Source organism: Rhinolophus sinicus, chromosome 17 (genome assembly GCF_057876585.1).
Source record: "Rhinolophus sinicus isolate RSI-liver-muscle chromosome 17, RSI-T2T, whole genome shotgun sequence".
NCBI classification, from domain to species: domain Eukaryota; kingdom Metazoa; phylum Chordata; class Mammalia; order Chiroptera; family Rhinolophidae; genus Rhinolophus; species Rhinolophus sinicus.
Window position 1 is genome coordinate 97,628,963 of NC_142517.1, and position 20,606 is coordinate 97,649,568.

The window sequence follows — 20,606 nt, forward strand, 5'->3', positions numbered from 1 at the left end:
GATAGCAACTGTAACTGTAAAACCCTGACAATAACTGAGCTAAACATATTTTTAAATATGATAATCTATTTTAAATATTTATACACCAGTAACCAAGGTCAATGGCAGTGACTAGAAACTTTTCTCAGAAGATTCTTCATATAATAGGATTTACTTTTATTTATAAACCACTTCTAGATTTGCATCTCTAAACAAAATAATTTTGCTTTCTTTACTAGCCCCTCATAAATCTATTTATTTAATTTATTTATAAAAGATTCTCTCTTGTTCTTCAAATTTTTCCTCTTGTCTAACTTTAAATATCTTGGGAAGATTATTATTTACTTATACTTTTTTTGTATTCACATGTGTAGTTTCAGTTCCCAAAAGGGTGGCAAATAGTGTAGATAGATGTCTTAAACTCTCTAACCTGTTATATGCTAATATAACTCTAAGGGTAGGAAGGATAATCATACAAATTTGGGGGAAAAATAAACAAGGTCCTTGATTGTTTCTTTGGGAAAAATGTTACCCAAAGCAAATGTTCATTTTATCTAAAAAAATCAAGTCCTAATCTGAATTTGTACAATTGGCTCTGACAAGTTTTAAAATTCCTTGAAAGCGCATGATGGAATTTGAGTGGGTAGAAAGAAAATTTTGAATAAAATATAAATTAATATTAGAACTAATCATCTGTTTATTTGATAAAAATGTAACTTACTACAGAATGGATTTTTGCCAGCAGTATCCAAAAACACAGTGATCCTAAGAGATCTTTCTTTTAAAACATCTTTCCACTGCTCAGCCTGAAAACCTGGGATTTGAGAAACAGAACATTAGAAATTGGATTTCCATCAAATAGCTTACAAAACTTTGAAATTACTGAAGGAACTAAAGCATCAATGAATAATAATATTATTATTATTTTTGTATTAATGGGATTTTTATAACAAATTATTTTTCAAATAATTTCACATTTTATTTATTTTAATTACAATAATAACTCTTAAGCTAAAGATTCACAAACAAATCTACTCCCTCGGCAGATATCTTATCAGAGCTTAGCATATTCTCTATGGCTATTATCCACTTGTCGAAATGTTTACTATTGTATTACAAATTCAGAATTTTACTTGTAACTCTTTTTAGTATACTCAGCGGACTAAATTGATTATATAAAACTTGAATACAAATTTAGCTCCATGACTACAGCCCCAATTCTTCTATGCATAATCATATAGGTATGATATACACATATGCATACATTATACATATTACATATAGCATAGATATCATCCATATACACTATATATTATTAGTATATGTATATATTTCAGATACATACATTGAATGTACACATAGAATATGTATTATACACACACGTATATATTTAAGACGCTTCCCACTTCCTGTAGTTGTCTGTTGCCACGTTTCTACCTCCAAATTTGAGATCTGAATGTAGTAGATAGAAAGAATGCTTGACAGACTTCAGAGGTTTAATACGAGTTCTCACTTGTGCCCTTAAGCAATCCATATGTTCACACTAGGTCACAATTTTCTTATTTGTATGGAAAAGTGATGGGACCAGAAAAGCAATCACAAACATAAGGTCTGAAAAAAACGAATACAGCAAAATGTCTTGTGGACTGACAGGGTCTACGGGGAAAATAAGTCTGGTGAAGCCTGCATATTTCCTGCCTCTTCTAGCGATTCTCTGTGTACATTAGCATAAACCTCCTGCTGAAGAACACTGCAGGAGGCTGTGTAATTCATTCAGCATTTGTAATTGCTTCCCATTTCATGGAGCCCCTTTGGCTTTGGAAACATTTCTGGCAAATCCTGTCAAGATACTCATCAGATGTTTACATGCTTTGGGTCTGGTATTCTCTTTAGGAAACCCTTAATAAACAGCCTCCGAGATTCCTTCCAGCTCTAACATTTTATTTTTATGTGGACTCTTTTTTCTCTAAATTCCTCACTGGCAGGCTTTAATTATCAGAGGTTGTAATACTTAACTGCTCTTACCAAGCTTTATCAATTTGGAAGGTGTGAACGTAGAGTCATGTCCACTTGCTAATAGCCAATGAAATGCTATCTATGCTTCACACCTCTTCACTTGCTCCTAACATTTCCTATTAAAACAACAACAACAACAAAACAAAACAAAACAAAAAAACTCTCAGTGCCACTAAGAATGCACAAGTCTCTTTCTTTAGTGCAAATATAGATGGATCACAAATAGACAGTGAGACCCTTTTGAATATCAAAAACAAGCATCATCATGAAGCTACCAAATTTGCCCACTACATTGAGCATAGAAAGGCAGTTAATCAAGTTCCTCTCACTAAACATCTTAAAAATATTTAGTAGGAAATGAACTATTTTCTCTGGTTGTTCCACAGATAGTTTCTCTACAAAGTGTTAACATATTCAAAAATAAATGAAAACTTCCAATAAAAAATACTAAGACAATTATGTTATTCATTTTCCACAAAGAATCACAGTAATTATAACAATCGATCTTACCTAGCCTTGGACATGATTTTTTCTCAAAGTTGTCACAATCCACACATAAACCAGTCTCGTAAGCGTCATATGAATGACAAGGAAATGAAATAAAATTGCAGTTTGTTTCCAAAGTTGCCATGAACAAGTAAACTGCTCTCTGGTGGTCACACTTAACAAATGGTATTCCTTAGGTGTTAAAAATCAAGTAAAAGAATTGTAGGTGTATTAAACCAAATTCAAGTAAATTAGAGAAAAATTAAAGATTAAGTAGTATTCAATACTGTGTTTTATGAATGTTAAAGTGTTGACTACAACGCACAGTGTTATCTCAAGCAACTAAACAAATAATGCCATTGAAAATTTAAATTTAGTATATCTTTTACATGAGATTATAAGAAATTTTTCTAAAGTTATAATTAACACAGTAAAAATGTTCAATTTCAATAATTTAACAAATTCTACAAACAGTGCTACCATACTTAATAACTAGTGTATTCATTTCTCCCTTCTAACCCATCTCACTTAACATTTCTACTCAATGTCAGAGATGACTTATGAAACCGGGTGACATTAAAACTTTATCATGTCCCTTTCCTCCCCAACTTCTTATACCCATTTCCCTTTGACCAAACTTCTCCAGCTGCAATAGCCTTTAGCAGTGTGTTACTTGACAAGTTGCCACTGTAGAACTCAGAACATTTCTCACTGAGCCTCTGAAGTGAGCCAAATTCCATACCTGGAGCAGTTGCTGAGCTATTTATATACAAAACAACCAAGTGCAAGAGTTAACAAATGTATGCTTGTACAGTACTATGGTGATGGTAAAGATTAAATCCTGAGACCAAACTTGTGTGATATGATCCTCAGCTATATGTACTTTGTCAATGACTTATAAGGTCTCCTAATGTTTAAAATTATAAACTAAAACTGCTGAAACTATAAAGTAATAGGTCTCATCCATGACCAAATGGGATGTTGACTAGTAACCTTTATGAACTGAGAAGGATTAAATTAAATCATTTTTCACTAATAACTCTCAGGAACTATGGGCACTGGTGATCAAAATCTTGCCCACAGATTAAGAGGGAAAAAGTACGTTGATTTACTTTTATCTTTTTTGAAGCATATGTAATTCATTCGAAAATACTATTGGTGTACCTGAAAATATTGACTTAGGACAGCCAGGTTGCTCTACTCCTCCATTTGGATAAAAATCCACATGTCCCACAGGTTCTTTAATGCCTAAACCTGAGAAGAAAAATCCACAGGTTCTTTAATGCCTAAACCTGAGATGAAAACCACCCAAGAATCACAAAGCGCGTATAATCAGGTCAGCAACACTTGTATAAAACAAAATCTCCTATAAAATACATTGAAAGTGACTCTTTTAAAAGTTGAATTGAAAATAAATGCAATTTTTAAGAAGATGATTTTTTCTGCTACTAATTCCTCAAATTAATTCCCCATGAAAATTATGTTTCATTACTTTAACACATTTACCAGTCACCAGTATACTATGGGCTTATCAAAATTCTGTGTGCTATGAATATATAAGTGAAAAAGAAAAGAGGAGCAAAAATGCTTATTGTAGTAGAATTACAGTCCACTGGAAGGAAGACATAACAAGTAAAAATACAGTATGTCAGGTAAGTGCTATAGGAAAAATTAAATAAAATAAGAGAACAGTGAGGGGAGGGAGGGTAGTAGGTCACACTTCTATGTAGTTAAAGACTTTCTCAGTGAGGAGGTGAGAGTTGAACAAAGACGCGAATGAGGCCGTGAGCCAAGGAGGTACTGTGCGAACACGCCTGGGGTACTCAAGGATGCCAGGGAAGCTAGAGTATAGTGTGTAAAAGGGAGGACTGGAGGAAATAAAGCCACGCCATGTAGGAGCTTTTAGGCAAGATTCTGGATAGTAATACCTAAAATTTAGTGCTAGATTCACAAATTGGAAAACAATCTAAATATGCTGCCTCATCTGAAACAAGCTGGGTCAGAGTGACATGAAATATGTAGCTCTGATTTAAGGGCTTCTGTATATGTGTAGATCCTTAGGGCACTGGGAAAGGTGCACATTCTGGGTCCATTACCAATATGGGGTCTACAATCCAGGGGGCCATCCATAGGAATGAAAGAGGGTAGCAGGTTCAGCATATTCAGGATTGTGATTAGATATAAAATCTCATTGCCAAGTAAGACTGCACTGCCTTGCCTTGAGGCACAAGAAATTTCCTACAACAATGAACTCTTAAAGAGCTTAGTAATAGGTATAACATAACAAAGATAAATACTTGGATCTGAGAGTAAGGATTAAGATGTAACACAACTTTATTTAATTCTAGTGTGTAACAGAAACAGTTAACAGCTAGTGAGGTGTTCCCAGGGCATGAAAACACAGGGCGTGTGCATTATGAGGGTGGGAATTCAGCTAACAAGGAAAGCCAAAAGACAACTTAGATGACTTCATTAGAACCCCTAGAATTCAGCAAAGCATGTATGTAATTTGATTGTGACAGTGGTGAGGGTATGGTAACCAATCACTCTGTACATTCAATCAGTCACTTAGTTTGTGGAATTTAAGCAAGGAGAAACAGTCTCCTAAATATGACCCAAAAAAAGTCCAATATTTTTGGAAATCTTTAAAATGTCCTCATACCTGAACTCAATACGAAATTCCAAGCAAGACTAAGGGTTCTAAGATTGGAGCCATCTTTTTCTCCAATCCGCCACTGAATTAGAATCAAACCAAGAAGACTGCTCAAGAATCAAGCAGACGCAGAAGACATTTGTTATTAATGTACAAGCAGCCTTTGATTCAGACATGTCATTTCTCTTTTTTCAGATGGAGGGGGCAGGGTAGCTTGGTCTGCTTAGGTCATTTATTCCCTTGGTTTCAAGAAGGGTGGGTAGAGCAGATATGACTCTTTAATTTTCTTTTTATTTTAAGATATAACACATACATGCCAGAAAAGAACATAAAACATGATGCTAACGATTGATTATTTTTTACAAAGCAAATAGCCACTTCACTATCACACTCTGTCAAGAAATAGCACCTTAGAAGCCCCTAGTGTGCCCTTATGGGATCACCAGCTTCTCGCTTTCCTCCATAAATAGATAGATAGATAGATAGATAGATAGATGATAGATAGATAGATGATAGATAGATAGATAGATAGATAGATAGATAGATAGATAGATAGATAGATAGATAAATAATCTTTTCTTTTAACAAAATCGTTTATTTTGTTCTTCTTTACCTTCTAAGGATGTCTCCCAAAATATTATAGTTCAGATTTTCCCTTTTTGAAAATATATATAAATTAATTCATATTTCATGTATGCTTTTGTGTCTGGCTTCCTTAGATTAGTACGGTTGTGATATTAATCTATACTGTTAGGTGAATATTCAGTGTCAAAATTCTCTGTTCCTCACTTGTGATAGTCATGAAAAGATCAATCAATGTGCCAACTATGTGGCATGTAGTGGCAACTTAGATCTGATAGGCTGAGTCATCCAAAGATGTTGAGAGTACAGTTGACCCACCATATCCATGGTTTCCACGTCCACAGATTCAACCAACCATAAATCAAAAATATTTGAAAAAATGAAAATGTTACTCTGTTACCAACATGTACTTTGGCGTAAGGCCTATGATGGTTGCATCTATATTGAACGTGTACAGACTTAATTTCTTGTCATTATTCCCTAAACAATATAGTACCACAACTATTTGCATAGGATTTACATTGTATTAAGTATTATAGGCAATATAGAGGTGATTTAAAGTATACAAGAGGGTGTGTGTAGGTTATATGCAAAATACTACACTCTTTTATATAAGGTACTTGAACTTCCGTGAAGTTTCGTATCTGTGGGGATCCTGGAACCAATGCCCCATAAATACCAAGAGATGTCTATATAAGACAATCCAAAGGAGTTTATTAGGAAAAGTAAAAAATGCGAACAAAAATAATAAAAAGTATGAAGAACTAATTCAAAAGGCCATAGGCAGAACTGAAATTGGGATTTCAGAAAGAAGAGTTCAGACAAAGAGCTGCAGAGTAATTGAGCAGTAGGTGTCCTGTGTGTGGAAATGTTAAGCTGATATAAAGGGCTAGAGACAAAGAAGACTTGAGAGTTTGGAGTTATCATACTAGAACTATAAAACTTTGGGCACTGATTCCCTGTAAGATGAAAGTAAACTTAGATTCCAAAGAAGGAGCAGAATTGTTCCTATTATAGGCTCAGCCGATTGGCACATAGATACAGAAGTTGAAAATTTTTATGGCATTTATGGTCTTTATATTTCTTACAAAATCACTGGTATGGGTCATCACAAGGTAAATTCAGAGGAATATGGGACCTGGACCAAAGAAAAAAGAAACCTGAGGAAACAGAGAAGTAGGGGCAGTCTGAGGGGCACTTCCTCCTTCTCTATCTTAGCATCATATCCTCCCCATGCCCACAATCACAACACACATTAATGAGAGCAACATACTGGTGAAGTGCACACTCTGAAACCAAAAGAGATGATTTCAGATTCTGGCTCTGCCACTTACTGGCCTTGCAATCGTGGTCCTAGCTTTCTCATCAGTATAAAATGATGATAATGGCTATTTATCTCATGGGGACTTAGACGAATTCCATAATTAATTTATAGAAAGCACTTAAAACATTGCCTGATGTATAGGAAGGGATTGATAAATATTAGTATCATCATTTTCAAATCAGGAAAGGATCAGGGCCATCTAAATTATTCCGTGATAGTGCCTGTCCAACGTACTCTGGCCAAAACTATCAACAGCCTGTTAGACATTTTCAGGAAGATAATTTAAAACAATGAGAAGTTATTTCCCTACCTTTAGGGAAAGGTATTCTTCATCTGTGTCTGAATTGCTGTGCTCAGTACTAGCTGATAATTATCACAGCGAGAAAATGAGTGGCGGAAATGGTAACCTAAATATATCAAGAACATTAAGCCTGGGGGAAATTGTGATCAAATCAATAAAACTGTCAATAGCATGAACAGGATGAAGTATTGTTTTTGTCAAATTTCAGTTTTTTAGGATGACATGACAGTTCTTGAAACCTAAAGGAGGAAAGCTGCAGGCACCACAGGATTTCATGAACTCCAAAAAATAGTACTTTGGGGGAAATATAATCAATATATAATTACAGATTTATTATCACTTTATGAACTACTCTTTCTCCTCTTACATTCTCCTTTTCTTTAGTATCTGCATCTCATTTTTGACTTTCAAATAATTAAGCAATAAATCCTGCATTGTTACCATTGGTATCAGAATGGATGACATCCACAAACTTTGCATCAGTGTAATCTAATCTGGCATTTGATGGTTTTCCAGAGAATTTTGGTCCAGCAGGGTCAAGACCTGAAATTCAAGAAAGAACCTATAGATCTATTGATCAAGTCCTATTACAGTGATCATTAGATTATATGCTTGCATTATTATTACATCGTAAATATAACATGCCTGTACAGTTTTAGCTTAAACCTGTCTAAAAACAAAGCTAAAGATAAATAAAATTTTATGTATAGCAAGTATATTCATTACATGAATAATACGTTTTACCAGTCTTATCAACAATCTAGTGTTAAGCCACACTAGAGATGCCTCAACAAAATACTGTAGAGTTTTTTTTTCCCCATTTTTATTTAAGTAATTAGAAATAAACTGGTAGAACTTTAATAATAAATAACTACTACTACTTCTGAGGGGGAAATAAATCAATACCATCCTGGTCCTATCTTGGACCCTGTTCCTTACTAGTTCATCCTGGATCTATCTATAGGTTAAATGCAATTTTGGCTGTGGAATAAAATGTATTTATTACTGCTTTATATTTAAATAAACATATTTATTTATCATTCATTTCTCATAAAAGTTTACCACACACACATAAGAAAAGAAATATATATTCAAAGTTCCGTGGAATATGGATATATTTCTGGTGTATTTGAAATTCTAAATAAAAATTCTAGGCTCTTGACCTACTGGAATGTATCAAAAAAATGAGGAAGGAGATAAAATTCAGCACCTGGAGAACATCTATGCAGTAGATGAAACTATCATCTTAAAAATATATTTTAAAACGTAAATATAATGTTACTCATCTCAGCCCCCCGCTTTTTTCAGTCTATATATTTTATGTAACATTCCCACCTTTTCCCTGCATAACTAAAAAACCCTCCAATCTTACATGTTATCATGTTATGTGGCCAGTACTTTAATTTTACCTTGTTTCTATATCTCTCAATATAGTCATTTGTTACTTTTGCTGCTAATGCTTGGTTAGATTTACCCACATGATGACCAATCTTTTTTTGTTCACTATGCTTCTTTTTTTTAAATAGTATCTTTCTTTTTATTTATTTTATTTTACTTTTTTTATTATCAATTCCTTTTGTTTCCCTAGTTTATTTAGCACAATTACAGAATGAAGCAGAAACTTCTCTCTTCCTATAAATTATTATGCTGTAGAAATACCACATTTTCTGGCCTTGTAAACGGTCATAATTGCTTGGCATGTGGAGCCATTCTAACTGGACTAATACTCATATGTGAGTAAACAAACCTTAAAATAAAGTAGGATCGTCACCAGTTTAAACAGAGCTAGTGTGATGGTTGAAAGAGAATGGGCTTTTGGTGTTAGTGATCTTTGTGTAAATCCTGGCTTAGCTGACCCTCCCACATTGATTCAGTTATCCTCAGCTTTCACATCTGTATAATGGGAAAAATATTAAATGCGGTCAGAATAAGTAACGTATACTAAAGGTTTGAAAAGATCCTAACTATCTGTACAAGTTATTCACTTCTTCCTTACCCCTTTGCTTAACTAAATCTCTATTATCTTTTATTTACACTTGAAATTATTATAAATCTTCTATGGAGATGGGTCTTCACAACTTTTAAAAAGCTAAATAGTTTGGGAGGGATACTATCCTTCTAGTTCTAAAATCACCGCCATTCCTAAAGGAACGCATGAAAATCCATGTCAGCATTATTTGGTTACCAAGCTTACTGGATGTGGTAACACTGGTAAGGAAGAATGAGGGAAATCGGGATCCAGAATTGCTTAAGCTTGGATACCAGTTCCTGATTCTCTCTTCTGGCATTCAAGTAAAATTTTCAAAAGAATTGAAATACATCAAACTTTGTGAAAACTAAATACAGTTCATGTTTATATTTTTAGTTAATACATGAAAAAAAGTTTTCTGTTTAACGGTCCAAATTTTTCTCTGGATTGTTATAAAAATGTTTCTTTAACAGGGGCTGCAGAAATTCATCTGTTTCTTTTCAATTCTATAAGGGTAGCTTAAGCTCAGTTAAGAACTAAACAAGACTTTAAAGTCTAATAAAACAAAGACTAGCATTTGAGTATAACATACAAAAAAGAAACGTTTGTGTATTTCTATTACTTAATTACTGTACCTATCAAATTTTAAATAAATTAATTTCTGATACTTAAAAGTGTGCTAAAGTGTTCATTTTGTCGAAAATATTTTACCTGTTATTCTTCCAAGGTGACCGTGAAATCTCTTTCCAACGAATCCACTAATATGAGCCCCTAAGCTCATGCCTATGAAATGAAAATTATCAAGAGACGCTCCATGCTTCTGCAATTAAAAATGTAGTGTTACGATTTTCCTTTCAGAAAAATCACAAATTAGGCCTTGTGCATCAATATCCTAAAATGTGTTTTGGTTTTTTTCTAGTTTAATCCATTTCTGGGAGACAGGGAATGGGATTTCATCATTTCAAAACAACTATATCTTTGCTCAAGTTTTTCCAGAAGAGATCTGACTTTTCTCTACATTTTTAAAACGCCATTACATTTTTATTTAAAAATTTAAAAACCTTTGTCATCTATTATCTAGAAGAGTATATGCAAAATAACACATGTAATTAGTAAAACATTTTATAATAAAGATCATTGAGTGCTTACTTTGTACTAGCTGCCTTGATAAGTGCTTTATAAATCTCATAATTAATATTTGCAATATTCTTGTGAGTTATTTATTTTTATCCTATTGCCTAAAACTGTTCCTAGCACCTATTAAATGCTGAATGAATATGGTTTAATAATGAGTTGCCCAAAGCCACATACTACAGGGGAAAACGATAGACTTCAAGTCCAGGTCTGTTTAACTCCAAAATATATACTAATCTGCCTCTGTGTTTCCGCTGATCAGATTGTGTCAAAAATTCTTGACACAGTATGAATAATGACTGAACAGTATGAATAATCATCCTCACTTCAGAGACGATACAGTAAGACTCATAGATTTTTAAGTGATTTCTCTGGGTCACAAGCTGGGGAGTGATGGAGACAGATCTTCCAAGCCCAAGTTTTGAACATCTCTGAGAGTCTCACGTGCCCCATCCCTGGGATGTGGGGGGCATTAGCAGCTCAACTGAGGGAGAATTTCTTCATTTACATTTTCGGGAAACAAGTCATGGCCCAGTCTACACAGTGCCACATCTGATGGTTTGGAGAAAGATGTGGAGCATTAACTGCTTATGAGAAACTAGACTCAGGCTTCCCAAGCACAGGGTGATAATTTTCTTCAAATTTTTCAGAGCAATGCCCAGAAACCTGAGGGAGTATTGCTTTCAACTTTAGTGCAACTGATCTTTTCATCCCTTCTCTGTAATATGAACCCTTTGCAAGCAAACGGACTCTTAGAAATTTATCTAACATAATAAAATTTCCAATTTAACATTCACATTTCCCACACTTTATGGTACATACTAATTAATTTAGAAAAGAAAACTACAGCTATAAGGAAAAATCAATTATTCAATCTACAGACTATCAGTAAGAACAGGTGCATCAATTACCTCCTCTGTCTCTCTAGAGTCCAGAGAGATGGTTTGGTTTTGTCCAAATTTGAGAATGTAAAAATCATGATAGCTGATTTTAATTCAATGGTTATTATATGTCAGGCACTGGTTAAGAATTAATTTCATTTAATATTTAAATACTGTTATAAAGTTTTGTTATTCCAAATGTATAGATAAAGAAATGAGGCAATTGTTCAAAATCACACAGATGATAAAAGATGGATTTGGTCTTTGAAACCCTCCAGTCTGACTCCTAATCACTACATGTAACTATTTCTTGGCTGTGTTATGCTTGCTCAGTTTCAGCAGAGGCTTGGAAGTTAATCGCAACAACAACTCAAAGGCAGATTTCAAGTTCAGAAATACCCCCAAATCAGACATCGCCCTTCTTTCTCTCAAGTGCCCATCACCATACCTCTCTCTGGATCTCCCTATGGGTTACTTAGTAACCAAAGATGACCCAGAACTGTCCTGAATTTATTTGACCCATCTCAACCCTGGACCTAAATCCTGCACAAATGTGTATAAAACTGAGACCTGCCTCCAAGGTTGGCAGAAGTATGCTCCTTTTCAATCTGTTTTTCCCTCCCTTTTATTTATTCACACTTGATTAACTATAAACATATTAGCTATACCTTAGAAAAGATATCTAAAGAACCTAATGATTACATAGTTTATCCACTCTATCCACATAGAATCACTCACTACCTTTTCCTGAAATCTGTATAGGTAAAGTTTAAAAAATTAAAATCTTAAAAGACTTTTAAGATAAAACACAATAACTTAGTCTTTAAGATAATTTTTAAAAATCATACAGTTCATGTCTAGATATAGAATTATCCATCTATACAAAGAAAGATGACTGCACACTTTAGCATATCAAAGCAGTAATTCTGAATGCTATGGGGGGAAAAGCATTAAAAGCACATTCTTTTATCACCACTTTGTGGTATCGCACAACACACTGCATATTGTATAACATATATCGTACGTAAAATTCCAGACTTACCAAAAGCATCTGAATGCACTGACTCAAACTCGCAGCAACTTTTCTGGCATTTTTAATTGCTCTATTATAAATAAGAGTTGTAGCACCATGGTTCCAGTCAACTACAATTAGATTCATATCGTCTTGAATCAACAAAATCCTTCGAAAGTTCTGAAGCCATTGTGGGGTGGAGCCTGTTGGTCTGTATCCATGAACAAGCCAGACTGTTTTCTTGTTTGTGTCGAAATTAACGTTAAGTGAGTTATTCTGCTCAAACAATGGCTCCCCACAGTTTAGGTTGTTCCTTGTATACATTATCAGAAACACCTCAATTTTGGGCTTAAACAAATCTCTGAGGGAATCCTTTATACTTAGCTGAGAGAATTTAAGGCATGGTCTTTTATTCTCTGAAATAAAAAACAATTCAATCAAGCTGAGTACTAGGATAGTATTTGATTCGATTCCTGTTGCTGATGCAAAGAACAGAATTGAACTCAGAGGGTGGGGAGGATTTCATTTCATTAGCTCTTCCACATAATTAACTGACCAACTATAATATTCAAATAATTTGTTGATTATGTGAAAAGACTTTTTGAACTAGAAGTACTAAAAATGGAAATAAAATACAGAAATAAGTGTAGTTAATTTAAAAATAAGAATTATTTTCAAGTATACAAAGTAACAATGGTGTGAGCTAAATCATTAATAGTATTAATAAAGAAAGTGTTATGCACAGTTATAAAAGCAGATAATTTGATTATGAACTTTAACAGAATTCCTTTAGAATACTTATATATGTATAATAAGCATTAGAAAAATATATATTTTACCTGACTAGTGATCAAATAAATACAAATCAAAACAATAAGGTATCACTTTCTTCCTATCAAATTAAACAAAACAGGAAAACCCTTTTAATACTCAACAATTGTGAGGGTAAATGTAACAAATATTCATATAGATGGATGCTGAGAGCATAAGTTGATGCAACACCCTTTTGACATTTTATATATGTGTCTGTACCACACACACTTTTACATAAAGTTAAAAATATTTATTTTTCCTGATTTTCTTTCTAGGATTTACATTAATGAAATAAACAATTATATTAAATGTAAAGGCATTAGTCACAGAGTTATGCATAATAACAAAAAAGTGTAAAACACCTTAAATATCGTTTTATAAGTATTCTCATCCATGTGTTCATACTACTATCTATCTATCTATATCTATCTATCTATCTATCTATCTATCTATCTATCTATCTATCTATCTATCTTCTTAACTCTCTATCCATCCATCCATCTATCCATCCTTGAAGGAAGTAGAGCAGAAAATAAATAACTAAGCCTAATCAATAGCAATAGTCATTGCTAGGCTGCTTTGTGTTTTCTTTTTCATAGCTTTTCAGAATTGTATTTTTTTTCAAAATAATTATATACCATTTTTAAAATGAAAGTATATGTTCTTACTGCTTCTGAAAGTTAAACTTGGTAAGAAGATTTGGGAAAACAATTTCTTGACATATATCAAAAGTTCACAGAAGCTGTATTATAATTTATACCAGTAATTCCACTTCTAAGAGTTTATCCCCAAAAAATAGTGCCAAAACACATTAAAAATGAACTAATATAAGTTATTTTAATACTAGGGAAATAGAAGTGATTTAACTGCCCCAAATTAATGATTTGATTAAGTAAACCGCATATATACATATCTGATAAATAGAAATATATTTTTAATATATAAATATGTAATACATATTTGATAAACCATAATAATATGCATTAATATTCATTAATTGCAATCATTCTGTTTGGAAAGTGTATGTGTGACCTTGTCACAATTATTTAGAAGAAGATATAGGAGGAAGGCAATAAAGGAGAAGTAAGACCTGCATTCAATTCCCCAAGTTAACAACAGAGGTACTTGGACAAATGAAAAACTGATACTTTGCTCTAAGTACTAGGGAGTGAGGAAGTAAAGAGATAGAATAAATCAAACCATAGTGCAATATCAGTGATTATTACACTGAAAAATTATGTAAGAAATTGTGTACATCCACCTTCACATCATCTGGAACTCTGAGAAGGCCAAATGCAATCAGTACATCCAAACTGCTGGTCCATTCCAAGCCAAGGTAGATTTTACTTGGCCTTAGAATGATTAATGAGGAATAAACCAGCAAGATCTCAGTTAGAAAATAAGGGAAAGAACTCACCCAAAACAATCAACAGAGAAATCTATTCTCTATTACCAGATGTAGAAGTAATTGCAGAAAACTACAGCACTCTCATTAGAATGCAAGCAAAACATGTCTCAAAAAAAGGAGCAGGAGACCCTTAAGAGAAAATTTATTGAGGCCGAAAACAATAGGATAAGGTGAAACGTGGAATAAGACAATCCAATCCAGGAAAAGTACAAATGCAATTGCAGAATAAAAATTCACATTATAGATACTAAAACACATGTGGAAAGCTCACTTTAAAGTAAGAATGGAGGAAGAAAGAGATTAAAATTATAAAACGAAATATAGATATGGGATAGTCAATAATGATTTAAATTAAAAATCATCAGTTTCCCTTGGGCTGGGGGGAGAAATTTGGGGAGGGACAGAGTAGTAGTTAGAATAATTAAGGAAATAATTGTATACCAGGGTGTGCAAACTGAAAAGGTTCATCATAATCTAGAGAAAATCAGTTAATCGCACTCACCGAGAGTCTTCCTAGAAACTGGTCTGGGTTTCAGTGAAAGTGAAAGGTACCCTAAAAACATCAAAGCAGAAAATCCAGGTTACATATAGAGGAATGAATTTATGATGACTTCACATTTGTCTTCTACCATAATACAGCAGACAGATAAACATACAATGAATAAAGATTACAAGTGGAAAAGTTTGTGGTCTAACAATTTTGTATTCTTCCTAAAGTACACCATTCATAAATGATATAGTATAGCTTTGATGTTATCATTGTTAAGTAAATGCTAGATTTATTGAAGACAAGGTCCATAGAAACTCACAGTATAAAAAGACTGAAAGTGAGCATGTGCAGGCACCAAAATTCAGAAAACGTTTCTTTATTTCACACGAGTACATTAAGTATGTCTGTTACAACACGCAACATATTGAATTTTGAAGGTTCATATTAGACACAACCACGTCTATTCGTTATCAAGTGCGCACATTATTCGTGTGTTGTGTCTGTACTCCAATTGGTCAGTCGGCAATAAGTCTGGTCATGACGGGCTCGGACACAATGAAGTTCCAACTAGCCAGAGTGGAATGTGTTTAATGAGTTGATCTGTTTACATAGGCATTTACCTCTTGTCCAAAGGCGCTCATTTGGGTATTTACAAATACTTAATTATAATTTATATTACCATTTACTTTAAGTATTAATGTCAATAATTTTATTTATTTATATTTAATTATATATTAATATTATTATTTTATAATTCAATACTGTCGTGTGTTGCAATGGATGTACTAAATGTGTCCGTCTGGCTGAGCATCTTAACTGGGGCTTATTTTTGTGGTAGAGCTTATATTACGAGCATCCTGCAAAAATCATGCTACAGCTTATTTTCCGGTTAAGTCTTATTTTTGAGGAAATACGGTACTACTTGACTCCACAAGTGTGAGTAATAACTGCTTTATATCAAATGCCACTGAGAGTTTGGCTTTTGTTTTGTTTTGTTTAACTTTACTGTGAAGTGGAAAATAAAGAGTTACTGTTTAATGGTTAGAGAATTTCAGTTTGGGAAGATGAAAAAGATCTGGACATAGATAGTGGTGATAGTGTATGCATTCATAATAATGTGAATATACTTAATGACACTGAATTGTAAACTTTAAAATGGTTAAAATAGTAATTTTTATGTGTTTCACCACAATTCAAACAAAAACATACAGAATCCAATTTCTATCATGTTGAATATCTGATTCCAGACTTACCTTACTTCTGTAAACAATTAGAATACTGGATAAAAATATATGCAAGAAAAAAAGTTTAGACATTGGACGAGAAACATAAGACAGTGATCCCTGAAAGAAGGGAATCAAATCATTTGAACCCTATAACTAATACTTTCTGCCTGCGGGTAGTTTCCACACCACACTGCAGGAAGACTGAACCCTAGGAAAGTGTGGTGGTCTTACTGAACTAGGGAAAAAGACTGGAGTTTGGGGAGGCTGAAGCAAACTGAATTTGTATTGCAGAGTGCCACAAAGGATGGAGCCATGCAGAGGCAGAACTCTGAAATCTGCAGGGAGTTCCCATGTGTGGGTTGCAAAGTGTGAAACTCCGCAAAGAGCTGAACAATTCCAGAGGTCACAATGGGCTCTGACATAATGAAGTTCCAACTAGCCAGAGTGGAATATGTTTAATGAGTATCATGGATATTCAACAGAGACCCTAGAAGGATCAGACTTAGTTTTTAGGGATCTAAACGAGTAAAAGACATCATCCTTTCTCCCTCTCATTGTCTCAACTCTTCTTGCTTTGATTCAGCTTCTTTCTCTGGCAGGCAGCAGGCTATTTATATCAAATACTGAAATATTAGCAATCTTGAGGTTAGAAAAGGTTTCTCAGACAACATTACCGTTTAAGTTGAAACATAAAAGAAAAAGTGATAAATTGGACACAGATAAGAATATGAATATATAGGCTTGCAATACGTAAATCTGAAAAGTACCAGAATACTCGTATGTCAGTGTGTTGTATGTCTGTGTTTATGCACACACATATATGTAAAACAATAGAACAATTCAATGTTTAAAAATTAGCAAAAGAATTGAAGACACTTCACAAAAGATGGAGATGGTATACTGGCCAATAAGCTCATGAAATGCTCAACATCATTGGGAAAATATAAATTATACCAAAGTAATATACCACTATGCACCTATTAGAATGGCTAAAATTAAAAAGACCGACAAAACCAAGTATTGGTGAGGATGTAAACCAATTTGAAGCATCCCACATTACTGAGGGAAATGAAAAATCTTAAATAAACAATCTAACTTTACACCTAAAATAACAAAGCCGAAAGTGAGTAGAAATAAATAAATAAACAAACAAATAAATAAATAAATGAAATAGGAGTCCGAAAAAACAATACAAAGAATCAATGAAACCAAGAGCCAGTTCTTTGAAAACATAAACAAAATTGATAAACATTTAACCAGACTCATCAAGAAAAGAAGAGGGAGGACCCATATAAATAAAATCAGAAATGAAAGTGGAGAAGTGACAACTGACATCACAGAAATACAAAGGAAAATACGAAAATACGACAAATAATTATATGCCAAAAAATTGGACAATCTGAAACAATGGATAAATTCCTACAAACATGAAATCCTCTAGTACTGAATCAGGAAGGAACAGAAAATCTGAACAGACTGATTACTACTAACAAAATTGAATGTTAATCACAACAAATCAAAAAAAAATCACAACAAACAAAAGCCCTAGACTGGATGGTTTCACAGGTGAATTTTACCAAACATTCAAAAGAAGAATTAACATGTATCCTTCTCAAACCATTCCAAAAAATTCAAAAGGAGAAATGATCCCCAAGCTCACTTTACGAGGCCAGCATTGCCATGATTCTAAAACCAAAGACATTACAAAAAAGAAAAAACAAAATTACAGGCCAATATACCTGATGAACTTACATGCAAAAATCTTCAACAAAATATTAGCAAACCAAATTCAGCAATATATTAAAAAATCATACACCATGATATTCCTGAGATGCAAGATTTGTTCAATATCTACAAATCAATTAATGTGATATACAACATAAAAAAAAAATGAAAGATAAAAATCATGTCCAATTTCACCACTTTTATTCAACATAGTATTGAAAATCCTAGCCACAGCAATCAGAGAAGAAAAGGAAATAAAAGGCATCCAAATTGGAAAGAACGAAGTAAAATTGTCATTATTTGTAGATGACATGATACTATATAGAGAGAACCCCAATGATTCCACCAAAAATCTGTTAGAACTAATAAATAAATTCAATAAAGAAGAAGGATACAAAATTAATATTCAGAAATCAGTTTTATGTTTATGTACTAATAACAAACTATCAGAAAGAGAAATAAAGAAAACAATCCCATTTGCAATTGCATGGGGAAAAAAAAAAAATCAAAAAAACCTAGGAATAAATTTAGCCAAGGACATAAAAGACCTATACCTGTAAAATCATAAGACACTGAAGAAAGAAATGGAAGCAGATACAAATAAATATGAAAGGCCAGACAATCAAGTTTGCAAACTTTCCACTGTGCACTTACACAGTGAAAAATTTGTGAACTTAACTGTCCGGCCTTCATATATACCATGCTCATGGATAAGTAGAATTTAAATTATCAAAATGTCCATACTACCCAAAGAAACCTATAGGCTTAATAATTCAATCCCTATCAAAATACCAATGGCATTTTTCACAGAACAAGAACAAATAATTCTAAAGTTTATATGGAATCACAAAAGACCCCAAATAGTCACAGCAATCTTGAGAAACAAGAACAAAATTGGAGATATCACAATACCTGATATCAAACTATATTACAAGGCTATACTAATCAAAACAGCATGGTACTAACATAAAAATAGACATATAGCTCAATGGAACACAATACAGAACCCAGAAATAAATCCACACTTATATGGCCAATTAATCTATGACAAAGGAGGCAAGAATATGCAATGGGGTAATGACAGTACAGTCAATAAGCATTGATGTAATTGTTCCCCTTCCCTGTCTTATAAATATCCCTTGCTTTTATCTTCCTATCAGAACAATATTTGGGTTTCTGCCTGAACCAGTATTTCCCATATAGCTATTCTTTGGATCCCAAATAAATGCTTATTGCCATTCATTTGGCCCTTTATAGTTTAGTTAACAGGACAAATGCACACACATCCAAAAACACACAGGACTAATACACACACACACACACACACACACACACACACACACACACACACAGAGATACATGAGCTATAAATCATTATACCTTATGCAGCAATCCAAAAGCAAAATTCCCAAATAATACACTCAAAAACATATAGAGCAGTCCACACTACAATCCACAGAATAGGACTACAACAGGAATAATTTCAATTATTGTATTTTAAGTAACATAAATGTAGAATTATTTTTTATTAAAATTATAAAATGCCTTTTTCATGCCAATAGTGATTACTATATTCATGATGAAATACCAGTGACACATTTCCATTAAAATTAAGTATTAAAAACATCTGCTATCCCATTAAGGATTTTTTAAACATTCTAATTTATCAATAAGAAAAAGAAATATGATCTAATCATTGGATACAGACATTATTGTCCTTATTTTGCATGTGATATATTACACCTAAAAATATGGAAATAGCAACGGAAAAAATAAATCCAATAGGAAATTTTAATATAAACATGTAATATGTAAATCTGAAAAGTACCTGTAAATATATTGAAAAAAACCAATGGCCTATATTAGCAATAACCAATATAAAAAGTATAATTCAAAAAATTAAAAAATTGAAAACCACAAACATGTATTTATTAATATTACTGTAAATATATATTTTTCTCAGCTTTCAAACTTTTCAAAACTTACTTCCCACACTGAGTGAATTTTTTCTGGACTAACCATAAATGTATGCTCTCCCTCCATCCCTGCCCATTCCGAACACCCAGCAGAGAGAAAGTGGCTTTCTTCTTTCCACATTTCAAGCTATGAGGAAACACATCCTGAAGCTGTGGGTGGCTTTTTTATTTTTTCAGTGCTTGAATCCAGTGGTATTTAATACAAAGCTTTTCAGTTATGTGAGAAAATAAATTCCTTCTTTGCCTAAGCTTGTTTGAACTGGTGATTTGCAAGTTAATTAGTTCTTGAAAAAAGGAAGAGAAGGAGGGGAGTTGGAGGAAGAGGAGTGGGAAGAAGTGGAGAAGGGGAGGAGAGAAAGGATAAAGTGGAAAAGGGGAAGGAGAAGAAGAGAAAAGGAAAGAAAAGACCAGAAGGAAAAAGTAAATATACAGTACCCATAAAAGAATACTACGAAGCTGAAAAACTACACAGAAACAGAAAAGATTTGAATAAGCACTGAGATATGCCATAATCCAGAATGGAAGAGCTAATATTACAAAATTGATTCTACTGAAATTAATTTATATGTACAATGTGATTCTAAATTGTCTCAGTGAGATGCCTGCAAGGGGGGGATAATGCCCAAGAAAA

At 33.2% G+C, this 20,606-nt stretch overlaps 1 protein-coding gene across 4 annotated transcripts in view; it reads right to left on the minus strand.

Moving 5' to 3' along the window:
* LIPI (lipase I) overlaps positions 1–12,745 on the minus strand; it is a 36,534-nt gene extending 23,789 nt beyond the window's left edge. For 2 of the 4 annotated variants that reach the window (XM_019741997.3, XM_088793965.1), the window contains exons 1-6: positions 12,368–12,745; positions 10,022–10,130; positions 7,783–7,884; positions 3,646–3,735; positions 2,506–2,673; positions 701–793 (exon numbers count right to left, since the gene is read on the minus strand). In XM_019741997.3, coding sequence (XP_019597556.3) covers positions 701–793; positions 2,506–2,673; positions 3,646–3,735; positions 7,783–7,884; positions 10,022–10,130; positions 12,368–12,661 — 856 coding nt within the window. In that variant the 5' untranslated portion in view covers positions 12,662–12,745. Of the gene's footprint in view, positions 1–700; positions 794–2,505; positions 2,674–3,644; positions 3,736–7,782; positions 7,885–10,021; positions 10,131–12,367 lie in introns of all 4 variants that reach the window. The other 2 variants (XM_088793968.1, XM_088793966.1) reach the window with 2 other exon arrangements.
* Positions 12,746–20,606: the final 7,861 nt, after the last annotated feature.